Source organism: Cladosporium halotolerans, assembly GCF_011745625.1.
Source record: "Cladosporium halotolerans strain TM138-S3 chromosome Unknown Sca4, whole genome shotgun sequence".
NCBI lineage: Eukaryota > Fungi > Ascomycota > Dothideomycetes > Cladosporiales > Cladosporiaceae > Cladosporium > Cladosporium halotolerans.
The window spans coordinates 64,831-78,631 of NW_027191455.1; the positions used below are offsets into that span (position 1 = coordinate 64,831).

Here is a 13,801-nt window from a genome sequence, read left to right on the forward strand (position 1 = left end):
TAACAAGATACTAACACTACGGCGGAACAAGAAATCATTGAAGGACGATGTCCTTCAACCCAGATCAATTACGGCAGCAACAAGGCCAAATTTTTCAGCAGCAACCGCAACTCAGCTCTCCCGGTCAGAACACGTCGCAGAGCCATGGAGCGAATCATCAGCAAACCCAGCAGAATCACAGTTGGTCTGACGGCAGCTCACAATATCAATCGCAGCAGACCTGGTCACACCAAACACAGATTACAACACCCGTTCTCCAATCACCACTGCCCGTGCAGACTCCCAAATCGCCAGCGCTCGCCTTGTTTGCCGGGCAGACAACGTTGCAGAATCACAGCCATCAGCAATTGCACTCACAACTGCACCAGAGCGCACTAGACATTCATACCCAAGCACTGGCTCATCACCAACAAGTGCAGCAGAGTATCGCCGCGAGTATGAACAGCATGAACTCTGTTCTACATCAAACACAGCAGCAATCCTATCCAATGATGAGTCCACCAGTCCCCCAGATTCAGATCCAGTATCAGAATATCCAGCTGCAGCGACCTCTTCAACAGGCTAAGATAACCTACCAGACAGTGGCTCCAGTGGCTCCAGTGCCTCCAACAGCACCATTGGCGATCGAAGAGAGTATATATCAGCAATATCAGCAGCCGGGGCAGATTGCACAAGTGACAACGCAGCCCGCCCCTGAAGGCTGTCCTAGAATCGAGTATATGAGCTCTCACACCGTCAAGGACGCCACGCAGCAGGTACCACATGTACTGAGGCACCCCGAGTCGCAACAAGCCCAGCCTGCCCCCAGACTTCAGATTGCACCCTCACCAGCCATCGGGCAGCAATTGCCTTCAGATCAGCTTGCCCAGAAACCCTCTCATAATCAGAGCCATGATAGCCGCTTCGAAGCGCTTGAGCGCCAAAGGGAAAGAGACCTGCAAGCCATGAATAGGGAAGGCGCGGCAATTCAGAAGCGCCTCCAGGACCTGGAGGATATACAAGCCAGGGACGTTCATGAGCGTGAAGCAAAGGACGTAGAGATTCACCGCTTACAGCAGGAGATGGCGTCCAGAGACCGCCAGCATCGCAAAGAAAAGGAAGACGACGCACGCTTGGGCGATCTTGAACGGTCGAGGGTATCTGCCAAGAAAGAGTCTGAGGCCAAAGATCGTGAGATCCGCGTTCTCACTAAGCAGGTGGCCGATATTAAGAGGCTACGGCAGCAGGACGCAGCGCGCAACAGCCAGCAGATGGCGGAGATCGTGCGTTCGCAAGCAACGACTCCCGCAGAAGCCTTCGACATGAGTGCTCTACGAAAGGTCATCGAGGAGACAAAGGCGCAACAACTGTCTAGCCGAGACATTGAACGGGTGATTGAGGACCAGGTGACTAAGCGACTTGCCGGCATGGCGACGAAGGCGGACATCCAGGACGCTGGATTGAAAATGCAGACTGCGCTGAGCGCTGTACCCCAGGGACTGTCAGAATCACAGGTGCAAAATGCCGTCAAAAGAGAGCTCAATAATGTCATGGAGGATGTTGCAAGGCGTGTGAGACACCAGAGAGGCGTAGAGAACCAACGACAGCGTCAGCAAGTCTCGCAGGGCAGGGTGCAGACCGAGTTCGTGGTTGAGGAGCTGCGAGAAAATCCTATGGGGCCATCGACAAGCGGTAATGGCTGCAGGGGGAGTGAGCAGCGTAAGAATGTCGCTGGAGCTGCGAGCAGAGGTACAAGTGATGTCGCATCCAGGAGAGCAATGTCAGCCCTGCCTGCCATACCAACAAACCCTGGAGTCTCGTCCGCCCGGCCAAAGCAACCCATTATGACTGGCACACATAAATCTTCACCAGACGCGTACCAACTTGTGGCACTCGAAGGACTGCCGAGGCGCTTGAACGAACCCGCCGGACAGATATCGAGACTGGAGACGATGCAACCCGTGATAGATCCTCCAAGCAACGCATTGGTCCGGCAGCTCAGCCAGGGCAACGTGCAGCCGCACGTCATTCCGCGTGACCAAGACCAGCATATTCGATTGCAGTCTGCTCAGACTCAACATCTTTCGAACATGCAGGCGGGGTTACAGTCCCTGCGCATAGGGCCGCCTGGGGCTCAAAGGCAATTGGAAGCCCCACCACTACCTTCACATGACCAAAGATCGATCGCGCAGCAGGTTTCCTTGCCTGTTCAGCCAGCACTAAGGCAGATCCAGACGGCTGTACCGCAAGGACAAATAGAAGCTTCTAGGAGTGCCGCGCAGGACCATGTCGGAATCGGTCTGGAGCTCGTGCGTCAAGGATTCGAGGTGGCCAGGAAGACACCAAAGTAAAGCAGGATAGCGCTTGTCCCAGAGCTTGAGGCGTGCCAGATTGTATACGTGTGAACAGTTCCCAGTGTATGGTAGCACATCATTTTAATTAGCTGTATTCGCGACGCGAATTGAAGCGTGAAAACGACCTCTCTATGCTCCACGCAAAATTCAGCGTACGGTCGTCGCCCATTGAGTTTTCAAACCTGGTCTTGCTTGGCGTAGTCGCAATACGACATATGTACGCAACGGCGAATGGTAGCAGAAGTCGTAATTACATGCGGGTAACGCATGCATATCATCTTTCATTCGTAACCGTAGCTGCCCTTGAAGTCATAGCCAGCCGTGATTTTCATAGTCGTAGGATCCAAAAACACCATCGCTAATCCTGAACGCGCCACCCTTATGCATTGCAAGTTTCCAATCAAAGCCCGAGGCTCTTCCTGACATCCGCCTTCACCCTGCTGTCAAACTCAGACCTTCTCTCTCTCCACATTCTTGCAGCATCTACATTCGCGGGACTCTCGTCGTTCGGCTCCGCGATCATGCTCATGACACTGATCAAGATCTTTTCCACGCTCTGAATCGGACTCCATCGCTCGGATGCCTGCTCGTAATGGTTGGGGTCGTCGCCTGGAGGATGGAGGATGGATATGCAGACAACGCCATTAGCGTAGACTAGTCATCATTAGCGGTTATCTCGTGCTCTGTCATCGACATACGCGACGTACCGTTCGGGTGCCAGATGTCGCATTGAAACTTCATGGTAGGCGGCATGAGCGGGTAGTCTTTGGGAAATTTGAGCTCGGCGGGGAAGACACCGCCTTCGTATGGAGTTCCCTCAGGCCCTTGGATCATGGCTTCCCAGAGAAAGAGATCATCTTCGTTGACGGGGCCGGCAGTGATGCCCTCGGGAGGGTCGGTGGTGAGGTGCTTGTACTCTTGGAAGAGTCGCTTCGATGCGACGGAGTTCATGGTCTTGAAACAGATGCAGTCGGGCAGTCGGAGTGAACAGAGGTAATCTGTGATGTGCTAGTCCCTTGGTATGGTTCAGTTTTGCTAGAGATCACACAAGGTAGCGTGGGTAGGTAGGTTCTCAAGGTGGTGGCTTTGTCATGTGACGCTGCCTCGGACTTTCTCGGCGATTGCCAGAATCGGGAGGCACAACGGCGTCTGATGGCGGTGACCACCAACGTGGACTTCATCGCATGAAACAAGGTAAGGTGTCAACGGTATCAGCATTTACAGCTGTGCGCCCTGATTTACCCATGATTCTGTCGTGCACCACTCAACCCTTTTCTTGGAGTGACTAAAGGGACGACTCCATAACTGATACTGCAATGTCGGATCTCGGAGTTCCACAACGATTGTTACAGCATTCTCACCACACATAACACGAATTCGTGAGAAGACGGTGAAAATCCGTGAACATAGACTGATTTCGATTCAGCGGAACATCTCCCATTTGACGCATTGTGCTCAATTTCAAGAGGATCAAGCTTCCCTGAACGCATGCCCAGCAACCGTACCTAAACCCATTCCTTTCGCCGTCCTCTCAACACAGCCTCAGCAGTAGTCCTCATCCGACTCAGTATTACCGTCCTCAAGAAGCTCCACCTTCGCTCCGATCCGCTTTTGTATCGGGCCCCTGAGTAGCTGCACAACAGCCCCCAGCGCCCCAGCTCCTGCGACACAGTCGCCATCCTCGATGTGCTGAACCAGGCCGCTCAAAGTCCTGAAGTTACGATCCGGCCCCGGGGCCGAGGTGGTAGTCAGGTCCCTTGGGCAGTGGAAAAGCTTCTCAGAGTGCGCGGGCGAGGTCATGTGCTGCTGCAGATGGATCTTCTTCGAGAAGTTGGTGTGGCAGATTGGGCACGGCCAGGTCTTTGACAAGCTGTCAAACCGGAGAGTCGAAACAGAAGACCCATCGATCGATGTCGGACTGGGGACGAGTACATGAGAAGTATCCAAAAAAGACCACTCGCCTGATCCTCCAAAGAGGGAGGGGACCGACGCGGTAAGCATAATTCCGCCTGGACTCAGCGAGCTTGTGGTGGGACTGAGGGCACCACTGTTCGAAGTGCTAGCCGACGGAGTAAGTATGACTCCCTCATCGCCAAAGGAGCTTGCACCAGGTGTATAGATTCCGCCTTCAGAAGAGCTGGCTGAAGGGGTGAGCATGCCTCCGACGCTGGATTTGCTTGATGTGATGCTAGAATGCGGCGTGGGTATGGCGGCACCAATCGACTCTGAGATACTTGCTTGACAGAGTTCGCTGACTCCGTAATTAATTACACCTTCCATTTCCGTAACCGTCTTTCCATCGCTGTCGTCAAGATCCAGAATCCGACCGTGAGCCTGGCCGCTACCGTCACTGCCAAGAGACAAGCGCCTCAATGAAGCTGCAAGGTTGGACACGGACTCGCGTGGAGCGATAGAAGTATGGGACGTGGCTGTAACCGCGGAGAAGTCGCCATGGCCATCGTGTTCGGCGAAGGTAATATGACGATCCAAGTCATAACGGCAGACGAGGGCGTTAAGTTTGTTGCGGGTTATGCCACCACGGCACGTGTTGCTCTCCAAATGGCAGAGCATCGCGGAAACGAGACTGAATCCCTTGCCGCAGGCACATTTGATTCCGAAAAGAGGAGCCTTGTGCTTGCTGGACGCTTTATGCTGCTTCAGGCCAGCAAGTGTTAAGAAAGTATGATTGCAGTCTTCGCACCAAAGATTTAACTCCTCAGCGTGGGCGAGCCGGACAGCGACAGAAGCGGAGAGCTGTTCTATCTGCCTTGATTCAGTGCCTTCACGGTCATGAGCCTCGGTGATCAAATGGGTGTCGAGATCGTTTTGGCTGTTGAAGCCATCTTTGCGATTCATGCAGTCGAAGCTTTTGTTGGAGTCGGAATCACGAATGTGGTTGGCAAGATCCTTTAGATGCCCGAAGACATGATATTCGTTGCACTGATCCACACAGCAACAGTGACTCTCGACCTTCTGGTGCTCATCACGCTCGGCTGTGGTGTTGAAAATTTGAAAGCAGGTCGGGCAAGCTTTGTGCTCGATCTTCATATGCTGGTCGCGTTGCGCCCTACTGGGAATCGTCACGAACTTGTCTACGCATACGCCGCAAAAGGAACGTTTGTTTGCATGTGGGTGGTGATAAGTGACGATGAGCTGCTTGGCCGTTTCGGTCTGGCATCCTTCCAGTGCTTGATGGGCCGTGAGCGTGCTCTTGTCGACAAAGAAGGCGTCGCATTCACACTGGTAGAAATGTCCAGACGTACGAATGTGTTTGATGAGCATCTTCGGAGTGCCAAAGACGGCGCCGCAGAGGCATGTTGGCGTTGCCATACCGTGAAAGTGTTCGCTAGGAGTGTAGTTGTTGAGTCAAACCAAGGAGCCGATCTTTGGAGACAGCGATGTGTTAGGTTGCAGGTCTGGTCACAACAAGCCAACACACTCGGTCGCCGCGGAAGAGGTGCGTCATGTCATGCGCACAAACGCCAGTTGCGAGGAAGGCGCGGTCCCTTACGTCCGTGCTTCAGATTTGAAGTGAATGCAAGTTCACACTTCTCTGCCACTTCACTAAATACGCCAGCCTCCCTTGAGTAGCCACGGTATCGATCCAGGTTGTGAGTTGGGCGAGGGTCAGAATTGCAGTTATAAATGGCATACAATACAAGATTTCCAGACTAACAATCCATCAATTGACCCATTCGGCATCTTCCGCAGTGCTAACTTGCCAGTTTCCACCAATGTCCAAGCACGCCTTGCCGGTCGTGAGATCCTCGGTGGGAGGTGCATCAAATATCTCAACCAATTTGCCGCTTTGCAGCCATCGATGTTGATCGATTCAGGCCTGCCAGATGCAGTGGCTTGCCAAAAGCGCTATTAAGAATCTGGGCCGGGCTTGCAAGCCAATTGCACCCCCTCAAGTTAGGTCAACCGCATTTTCTTTTGCTTTCCTTTTAGCAGGTACAAGTGACGGCGCCTCCCCAGGGTATGCTAGTGAGCCAAGTCCTTGATGTATTGACGGCATGATACTTGTGCCGGTGGGGGAGTCTTCCGAAGGTCTTAATCGCCAGATTGCATCAAAGCTGGCACCCAGCATTGTTCTCATTGACTGCTCTGGCAATGCGGTGAAGAACTTTTGCCCCAGGACCTCATTACCAAGCTCTCTAGCGAATTCGAGGAGGTGCCCTTTCGCCTCTTGAGCTTTTGCGTTCCATTTACTGAATTCCTCGTTGTAGATGTTTTCCGGACACTTGACGATGATCAATTTATGAGGCCTTCCGCTTGTGTCTGTTGTAGTGATAATGTCTCTCCTGAACATATCGAAGAAGCCGCGCTCAGCGTGATTGCGCTTGCCCGCTGGTGCTCTTAACTCGTATCGTTTTCGCGTTCCATCAGCGAGGAAGCTGTTTATGGGCGAACAGATGTCGCAAGTACACCGGTTCTTTGATAGCGCAAGCTGAGGAGGTGGAGGCTGTGAGCCTACCACGTTCTGCAGGTAAAAGCTCCATATTTCTGTGATAGCCTCGCTTACGGATGGCGAGCAGTATTCAGGCGAAGGTAGATTATGGGCCAGTCCAAGAGCAAGTGGCAAGACTAGCCTTTGAAACAGAGATGGTTCTCTCTGCGTCAGCTTCAACGCTTCGGCAACAAAAGTGTGAAGGTATTTGTCGCCTAGTTCCTGCTTTTCGTCGTCAAAAGCTTCCATAAAGCTGTAAACCTCCACAACAGCGTTAGGATCTGTGACATGCGTAACGTGCCGCGTAAAAGGTGATTGTCCCGGCATGGGAGACAACCACGACGCAGAGTAAGGCAAATGTGCGTCAAAGTTCAGAAGTCGTGAAGGCTCGACAAGCATGGCAGGCTGCAATACGGTATTGTCGCCGCAACAAGAAGCTCGTACAATTTCAACAGCAGCTTCATGTAATCGTGATGTCTCCAAACCGGCGCCGACATTGGCGGGCGCAATTTGCGTCAGTTCCAGGACAAACCTCACTGAGAGCCATGCTTGCGACGCATGCGTCAGCACGCAGGATAGAACACTGAAAAAGAATTGGTTAGCAATGCCTGCGTCCACCGCTTATTAAAAAGTTCGTGACATGCTTGGCTTCCGCATTCTAATGAGAATGACAAGCCGTTACTCTCTGATTTGGATATAAGAGGGCAGATCCTTGCGCGGAGAGCTTGTGTATGGCGACCTGTCGGATGAACGGCTGGTACTTTGTAAGAAACGGAACGTACTGTTGTTCAAAGAAGTCTAAGCCGTGGCGACGACTCAACTCCACTAACGTTTTCACATCTTCTTCCTTCATTTCTAGATGGTGCGACTTGAGAAGTGTTCCCATTGTCGACTGGCACCACGATGCAACTTCTGGTTGCACGTTAGCCCCTTTGGATGCGCCCGTGAATACATCCATGGCATGTGCGGCATCTGAGATATTTTGCGTGCGCAGCACTGCGTCGGTCAGAAAGCCTTGGAACTGGGGAAATCTGCCTGAATCCAGAATGGGCTCTCGCAGTTCTTCGAATACCTCCAGAGGTATGTTGCTTCGCATTGCTGCAAGCACTCGCCTGCAACTTGACTCGTCGCCCAACCTCGACAGACACACCAAAAGAGTACCCCTGTCGCCGTCACTCAATTTGCGCTTGTCTTCAGCGGCAGTGCAGTAGCTTGTCTTGATGTCCTCCGGTGGATGATTCATTGTGAAGGCAAGACCTCTACAAAACTTTGAGAGATCTGTTGATACTCGAGAGAGGTGACCGGGGTCTACTCGGTTCTCCAGATACTCCTTGAGCAACTTCCTCATGATGGGCTCGGCTGCGATCTTCCCAGAGTATACTTGCCGTTGCTTGAAGTGTATCTCATTCTCCTTTGGCACTAATAGCATCATCTTTATCCTAAGTTAGAGACACGGACGGAATCGAGAGTTGGTAAAGGCTTACCGTTCTTCTGTACCACAAAGTCATCATTGAACCTTCGTTCCCGGTGTATCCTTCATCGTCTTCCTCGTCAGGGCCGCGGTCTACAAGTCCCTTGGGATCAACCAGAAAGCTTGCGTCGACGTCGACATCCTCTGCTATCTACTCGCCGCACAGATCAACTATGGTTTGAAGCCTCCAATACTCGTCGGTCTCGTCGATGATCTCGCGGTCAAAGTCTTCCTCGTCATATCCACCAGAGATCATCCTCTCGAAGGTTGCCAAGTACAACATGCAATTGACGCTCTCTGCTGCACTGAAAGCCCTGCAGACGATTTTGTAGTCGTCGCCTACCAGCCTAGAGAGTTTGAGGCTCGCCTCGGTGTATTGATGGGATAGCTGATGACAGAAGAAAGCAGGCTGCCCTCCACCGTCGTCAAGTACACCTCTGTTGATCCGCTGCCGCAAAGCTTCTCTGATTTGATTTTCAGAGTCATTCAAATTCGATGCCGTCGGCAAATGCACAGATTGCGCGTCGTTGATGACATTGTACGTGAGCACTAGTCTGTGCCCACTGGCAATTGGTTTGACCTTGTGCGTGACATCGGCATACCTGGATTGTGTAAGCTTTTGATAGAAACACTGAAACTCTCAACGGTATTACCATGCGGCAAAGGATAGGTCAACGGCGGAGGTATTTGCACTGTTCCAGACCTGACGTTTCCCAGCATGTTCCAGTATCAGTTCTCCTCCTTCATGCTCTGTAGGCAAGCATATTGCGAGAGTCGCAAACATATTGGGCACTTTTTCAGAATCTTGATGCGGCTTGAAATGTGCATCTTGTTCGTATAGGAGCAATTTATACAGCTCTGCGCGTAAATGTTCACGCGAAGTAGGAAGGATGGCTAGTGTCTCGAAGGCCATGGGCATAACCCTCTTTTGAACCCACTCGTCCCATCGCGTGTTCGCAAATGAAATGTCGGCCGCGTTGATCTGCCAGGTCTTTCGAACATTTTCATCAACGACGGTCTCAGTGCCTTTCCCTGTGGCTGGCTCGTTTGAGCGTGTCCGCTCCATCGGACGACAGAGGTAATTCGACGATACCAACGTCCTTGATCTTGAGGCCTGGATTGGGATACTCTTGACGACTGTTCTGATACATGAAAGATGCTTTTAAAAAAGTCGGAGACAGACTTGACTTGAGCTGGTCGCGGATCATGTTGGGTGCGACACATGGGTGTTCACGTACACCGCTGGGCCTATGAAGCGGCGCCGTAACCCAGGTGGCCATATTCGCCCTTCAAATCAAGTAAGACCCTCTGTTGTAAATATTGAGAAATGCCACGCCAGAATTGCAAAAGGAAGACTTGGACACGCCTCGTAGACGCGTTGCAAAGGGAGCGCTGACGTCACCCTCTCGCGAGCACGACGCGTGTGCTCGTGATGAACAGTGCCTCAGAATCAACCTGTCATCTTCACCCGGCGGTCAATATTCACGCGGTCCTTGTGTCTCTTTCCCCGCAGCACGGTCTGGATGTTTGGTGGGTTCCCAGAAATCTTTCCACCGTTGATGGTGAGACAATCTTCAGCATCTCCAACGGCCACTAAACAGTGTAGTAAGTACTAGGTGCGCTGCGGAACGATCGTGAAGGTTGCTCTTGCGGCTCGCTTCAGTTCTATATTTGTGTTACGGTTCTGATCTAACAATTCAAGCTTCTCAGATGAACGTTGTGGAAGACGAAAGATCGAGGGATATGCCAGAAAGCGATTGCTTCAAGCTTGCATTGCCCTAAGCCTCCATGTGACCCATTGTTGTCTCATGAGTTCTGCAGTCATCATGGATTGTAAGCGAGTATCTCAAGGTGACGCACCGTAAGGTAGGACTCAGACGACATCTCTTGTCAGCTTTCGTTCTCTTGTGATGACCAACAAAGGAAGCAACGATTGATTGCAGGCCACAACATGCCTCCGTCCTCCAAACGACTGATTCCTTTTGCTAACAATCGAACTTGTCATTGTCTCGACTCACTCCGTCTTCCCCGTCACGATGAGAAGCAAACATAAGTCCATATCCAGATGTCTTCAAATCCGATCCATATGACAGCATATAAATACCTATATGACTGTCGCTATTCCAAGTAGTCCTGGTCACACACACTCAGGGAAAGAACACCGAAACCCGTACTCCATTCAACGGAAAAAAACCGACGAAAGCATGCAGACCCCATTCAACCCCCAAACCCAGCCCCTCGGCGACGGCAACCGCCACACCGACTACCTCTTCTCGCCCCAAGACACCCGAAAGCCCTCCACCATCCTAGAAGTCTGACACCCTGTACGCGCCAATTTCTTCGACCGCATCTCAAACGAAGAACTCCACGATCTCCTCTCACAACTGCTACTCACGCAAGGCCAGCGCAAAATGCTGCCCACGACCGCCTGGTTCGAAGTAGAGGGCCGACAGGCGACGATCGATGCCCTGGAGGAGGCGTTGAAGCCCCGTGGGCCGGTGGCGCAGTCGGCTGGGTCTGCGGAGCCGTGGGCGAGGATGGTGGAGGGACAGAGGGAGAGGGCGAAGCAACGGAAGGAGGCGAAGAGGTTGGAGATCGATATGAGGAGGGCCGAGAGGGAGGTGCGTGAGGTTGAATTGCGCGAGATCGAAACACGGGATGTGGCGAGGCGTATGAGGGATGAGTTAAGGGGATGGGGCCGGTGGTAGGCGCATGGTGTTGCTAGAGTGGAGGATATGCTCTTCGAGCTGGAATTTGATGTGAGTAGGAGGGTAGTACGTTACCGTCTCCGATGGATATCTGAGACCAACACCCAGGTAGGGAGCTAGGATTCAAAGGTACGGACGGGCATTACAGGAATTTTGATCAAAGTAACGTGAATCAATTGTGGTATCACTGCTTTCCAACCCCGGAAGTGCGCGGCAACGCGACCCTATACACCATACCATAGCTCCACTGCTTCGTGATGTCCCTTACCACTGAAATCAAAGGACGTATCGACGTCCCACCCATCACAACGCCTGATACTCCGCGAACGCGTCTCAATCATGACAAACATGCAAGCATCCAAAACTCATGAGAACGAACAACATGGACAGACTCAAATGCCACTCCTGTGCACGACAGCGCCACCGCGTCTGAATTGCACCGTCTCTCTCCTGACCAGAACTTGCAATGCACGGTTCAGAGCTTGCTCGCTGTAGCCCTTGCGATCGACAAAATCCCTGCGGAGAGTGGCCAAGCTGGCCGTGAAGCCCATAGGCAGACGGCGCCTGAGCTCCTCCTCAACCTTGTGCACTTCCTCGACCATCTCACGGTTGCCGCCGCCGCCGAGGGCGCTGGTATCGCCGCCTGCAGACATGACGGCGTCCATGGTGGAGCCGAGGAAGAGGCGGATGGCTTCGTCGACGTGCTTCTCTGTCGCGATGGGTTGCAATTCGAGCTTGGCGAGGGATTCCGTGATGCGGACAAGGGATTCGAGCTGACGGACTGTGATGGGGATGCTGGAGCGCTGGTTTGCGTCCGCTTCGGCGCGTGCGACTTGTCTTCGGATGCTGACGAAATGGGAAGAGAGCTTCTCGGCGGCTTCGGCGCTGAGGCGAGGGGCGCAGCGCGATTTGGCGTACGCGATGTATCGCTTCATCTTCTCGACGGGAATCTCGGCTTGCGAGGCTTCGGGATTTGTGGTGGCTTGGCCGTTCATGTGCAGGTTCATGACGTGCTTGGCGATGGTCTCGTCGCGGTTCCTGTCGTGGTTGTCGCGCACGATGAAGATCAGGTCGAAACGGGACAAGATAGTGGTTTGGAAGTCGATGTTCTCGCCGGGTGTCTTCAAGTCGTCGTAGCGACCGAAGATCGGGTTGGCGGCTGCGAGAACACTTGTTCGGGCGTTCAAGATTGTGGTGATACCAGCTTTGGCGATGGAGATGGTTTGCTGCTCCATTGCTTCGTGGATGGCAACACGGTCTTCATCACGCATTTTGTCGAACTCATCAATGCAGACAGCGCCGCCGTCTGCGAGGACCATGGCGCCACCTTCGAGGTAGAATTCCCTGGTAGTTGTGTCGCGCTGTACGGAAGCTGTAAGACCAGCAGCACTGCTGCCCTTTCCGGATGTGTAGATGGCGATGGGTGAGCATTTTTCGACGAACTTCAGGAGCTGGGATTTCGCAGTACCAGGATCACCAAGAAGCAAGACGTTGATGTCACCTCTGAGGCGCATACCGTCCGGCAGAATCTTCTTACTGCCGCCCATGAGCAGACATGCGATCGCTTTCTTGATGTCGACGTTTCCAAAGATAGAAGGGGCGATGCAATTCGCAAAGGTTTCGTAGAGTTTAGGATCGCGGGACATCTCCAGGAATTCTTGCTCCTCTTCCTCTGTAAATTGCATGGTTGCACCGCCATTATTGTGTGACACGTCGGTTTGGATGCCCACTGCCCTGAGATAAGGGTTACGGATAGCAACCGCGCCACTGTTCTTGCTGTTCTTTTGGCTGTTGTAAATGCTGAAGACACCCATCACAGTGCACCTTGAGCCAGGTACAACTCTGTTGGCCAGGTATCTGTCCGCGCTGACTAGGATATGTCGAGGAAGCTCACCGACCGGCACATCATCAGGTGCTTCTTGCAGCTTCAAGACTTGTTGGTCGATGAACTGACTCTTTTCGTGTACCACAAAGTATGGGTCCAGGGGACATTTCTCGCCTGCGTCATCCGGACCCTTGGGTCTGCTGCACACTCGGGGAAGTGAAATGCCGCTGAAGCCAGAGTTTACACCAATGTGTTCTACGTTCCCGCAATTCCTGCACTGAATGTGAAGACTCGTGGCCTTGGAAGATAGTGTGCTGGCGCCGATGACAATGCCGGGTATGCGGACGAGATGTGAGACGTTCGTGGCGGTGAGTCCTCGGATGGAAGTTTGCGAAACCGAAGAGTGCAGCAGGAGCTGATGCGTGGGTAGCGATCTGGATAGCTCGAGATCTTCTTCGCTGCGTGAGGGGTAGAGAATGCGCTGGGTGCAGGTTCGCAGAGCTGCTTCAAACTGTCATACAGTCAGCATGGGTGCAATTGTGTGCAGTAGACGAATGCTTCCATACAATGGGAATGTAGTCGGCGGGCTCGTTGTTTATTTTTTGCGCCAGCTCTTCGTCGTACTGAATCAGGTGCGAGATGTCGACGTCGCAAAAGTACTGTTTCGACAGAACGTTGTCTCTGATCTGATCACTACAACAGTCTTAGCCCAGCCCGAAGAAGTCCAAAGATGTCCATATATACCGGTAAATGAAGGCATTGTCCACCGCAAAGGACAGGATGAAATCGACCAGCTTCTTTTGCACCTGTCTGTTGCTCTCCTGGCCCTCGGAAACCTCGCTCTTCTGCTCGCCCCAGAGGTCAAGTGAGTACACCGTCTGACGATCCATCCTGCTTGGTGGTATGTATGATTTGGGTGTTCGAGGTGGGCTGCACTTGACGGTGTGCTGTTGGCGATGGATGCGGGGATGCGACAGCAGCAAAGCGCACGGGGGTCGGCGTTGCTGGGAGGAA

General features: G+C 52.8%; 5 protein-coding genes across 5 annotated transcripts; all 5 read right to left on the minus strand.

Annotated features, from left to right (window-relative positions):
- Positions 1-229: 229 nt before the first annotated feature.
- WHR41_01476 (uncharacterized protein) lies at positions 230-3,406 on the minus strand. The gene is made up of 2 exons (XM_069370082.1): positions 3,041-3,406; positions 230-2,987 (listed from the first exon to the last, which is right to left on the minus strand). The coding sequence occupies exons 1-2, from the start codon at positions 3,282-3,284 to the stop codon at positions 2,734-2,736; spliced, it is 498 nt and encodes a 165-aa protein (XP_069232837.1). The 5' UTR covers positions 3,285-3,406; the 3' UTR covers positions 230-2,733.
- Positions 3,407-3,875: 469 nt separating this feature from the next.
- On the minus strand, positions 3,876-5,381 carry WHR41_01477 (uncharacterized protein; the record flags this gene model as incomplete). Its single annotated transcript, XM_069370083.1, has 1 exon — positions 3,876-5,381. One exon carries the CDS (start codon positions 5,379-5,381, stop codon positions 3,876-3,878), a length of 1,506 nt encoding a protein of 501 aa, XP_069232838.1.
- An 862-nt stretch (positions 5,382-6,243) lies between these two features.
- WHR41_01478 (uncharacterized protein) lies at positions 6,244-7,182 on the minus strand (the record flags this gene model as incomplete). The annotated part of the gene is made up of 1 exon (XM_069370084.1): positions 6,244-7,182. One exon carries the CDS (start codon positions 7,180-7,182, stop codon positions 6,244-6,246), a length of 939 nt encoding a protein of 312 aa, XP_069232843.1.
- Positions 7,183-8,405: 1,223 nt separating this feature from the next.
- On the minus strand, positions 8,406-9,038 carry WHR41_01479 (uncharacterized protein; the record flags this gene model as incomplete). The annotated part of the gene is made up of 3 exons (XM_069370085.1): positions 8,406-8,702; positions 8,769-8,856; positions 8,908-9,038. 3 exons carry the CDS (start codon positions 9,036-9,038, stop codon positions 8,406-8,408), a joined length of 516 nt encoding a protein of 171 aa, XP_069232844.1.
- Positions 9,039-11,113: 2,075 nt separating this feature from the next.
- On the minus strand, positions 11,114-13,783 carry WHR41_01480 (uncharacterized protein). The gene is made up of 3 exons (XM_069370086.1): positions 13,532-13,783; positions 13,354-13,480; positions 11,114-13,298 (listed from the first exon to the last, which is right to left on the minus strand). The coding sequence occupies exons 1-3, from the start codon at positions 13,675-13,677 to the stop codon at positions 11,355-11,357; spliced, it is 2,217 nt and encodes a 738-aa protein (XP_069232623.1). The 5' UTR covers positions 13,678-13,783; the 3' UTR covers positions 11,114-11,354.
- Between the last annotated feature and the right edge of the window lie 18 nt (positions 13,784-13,801).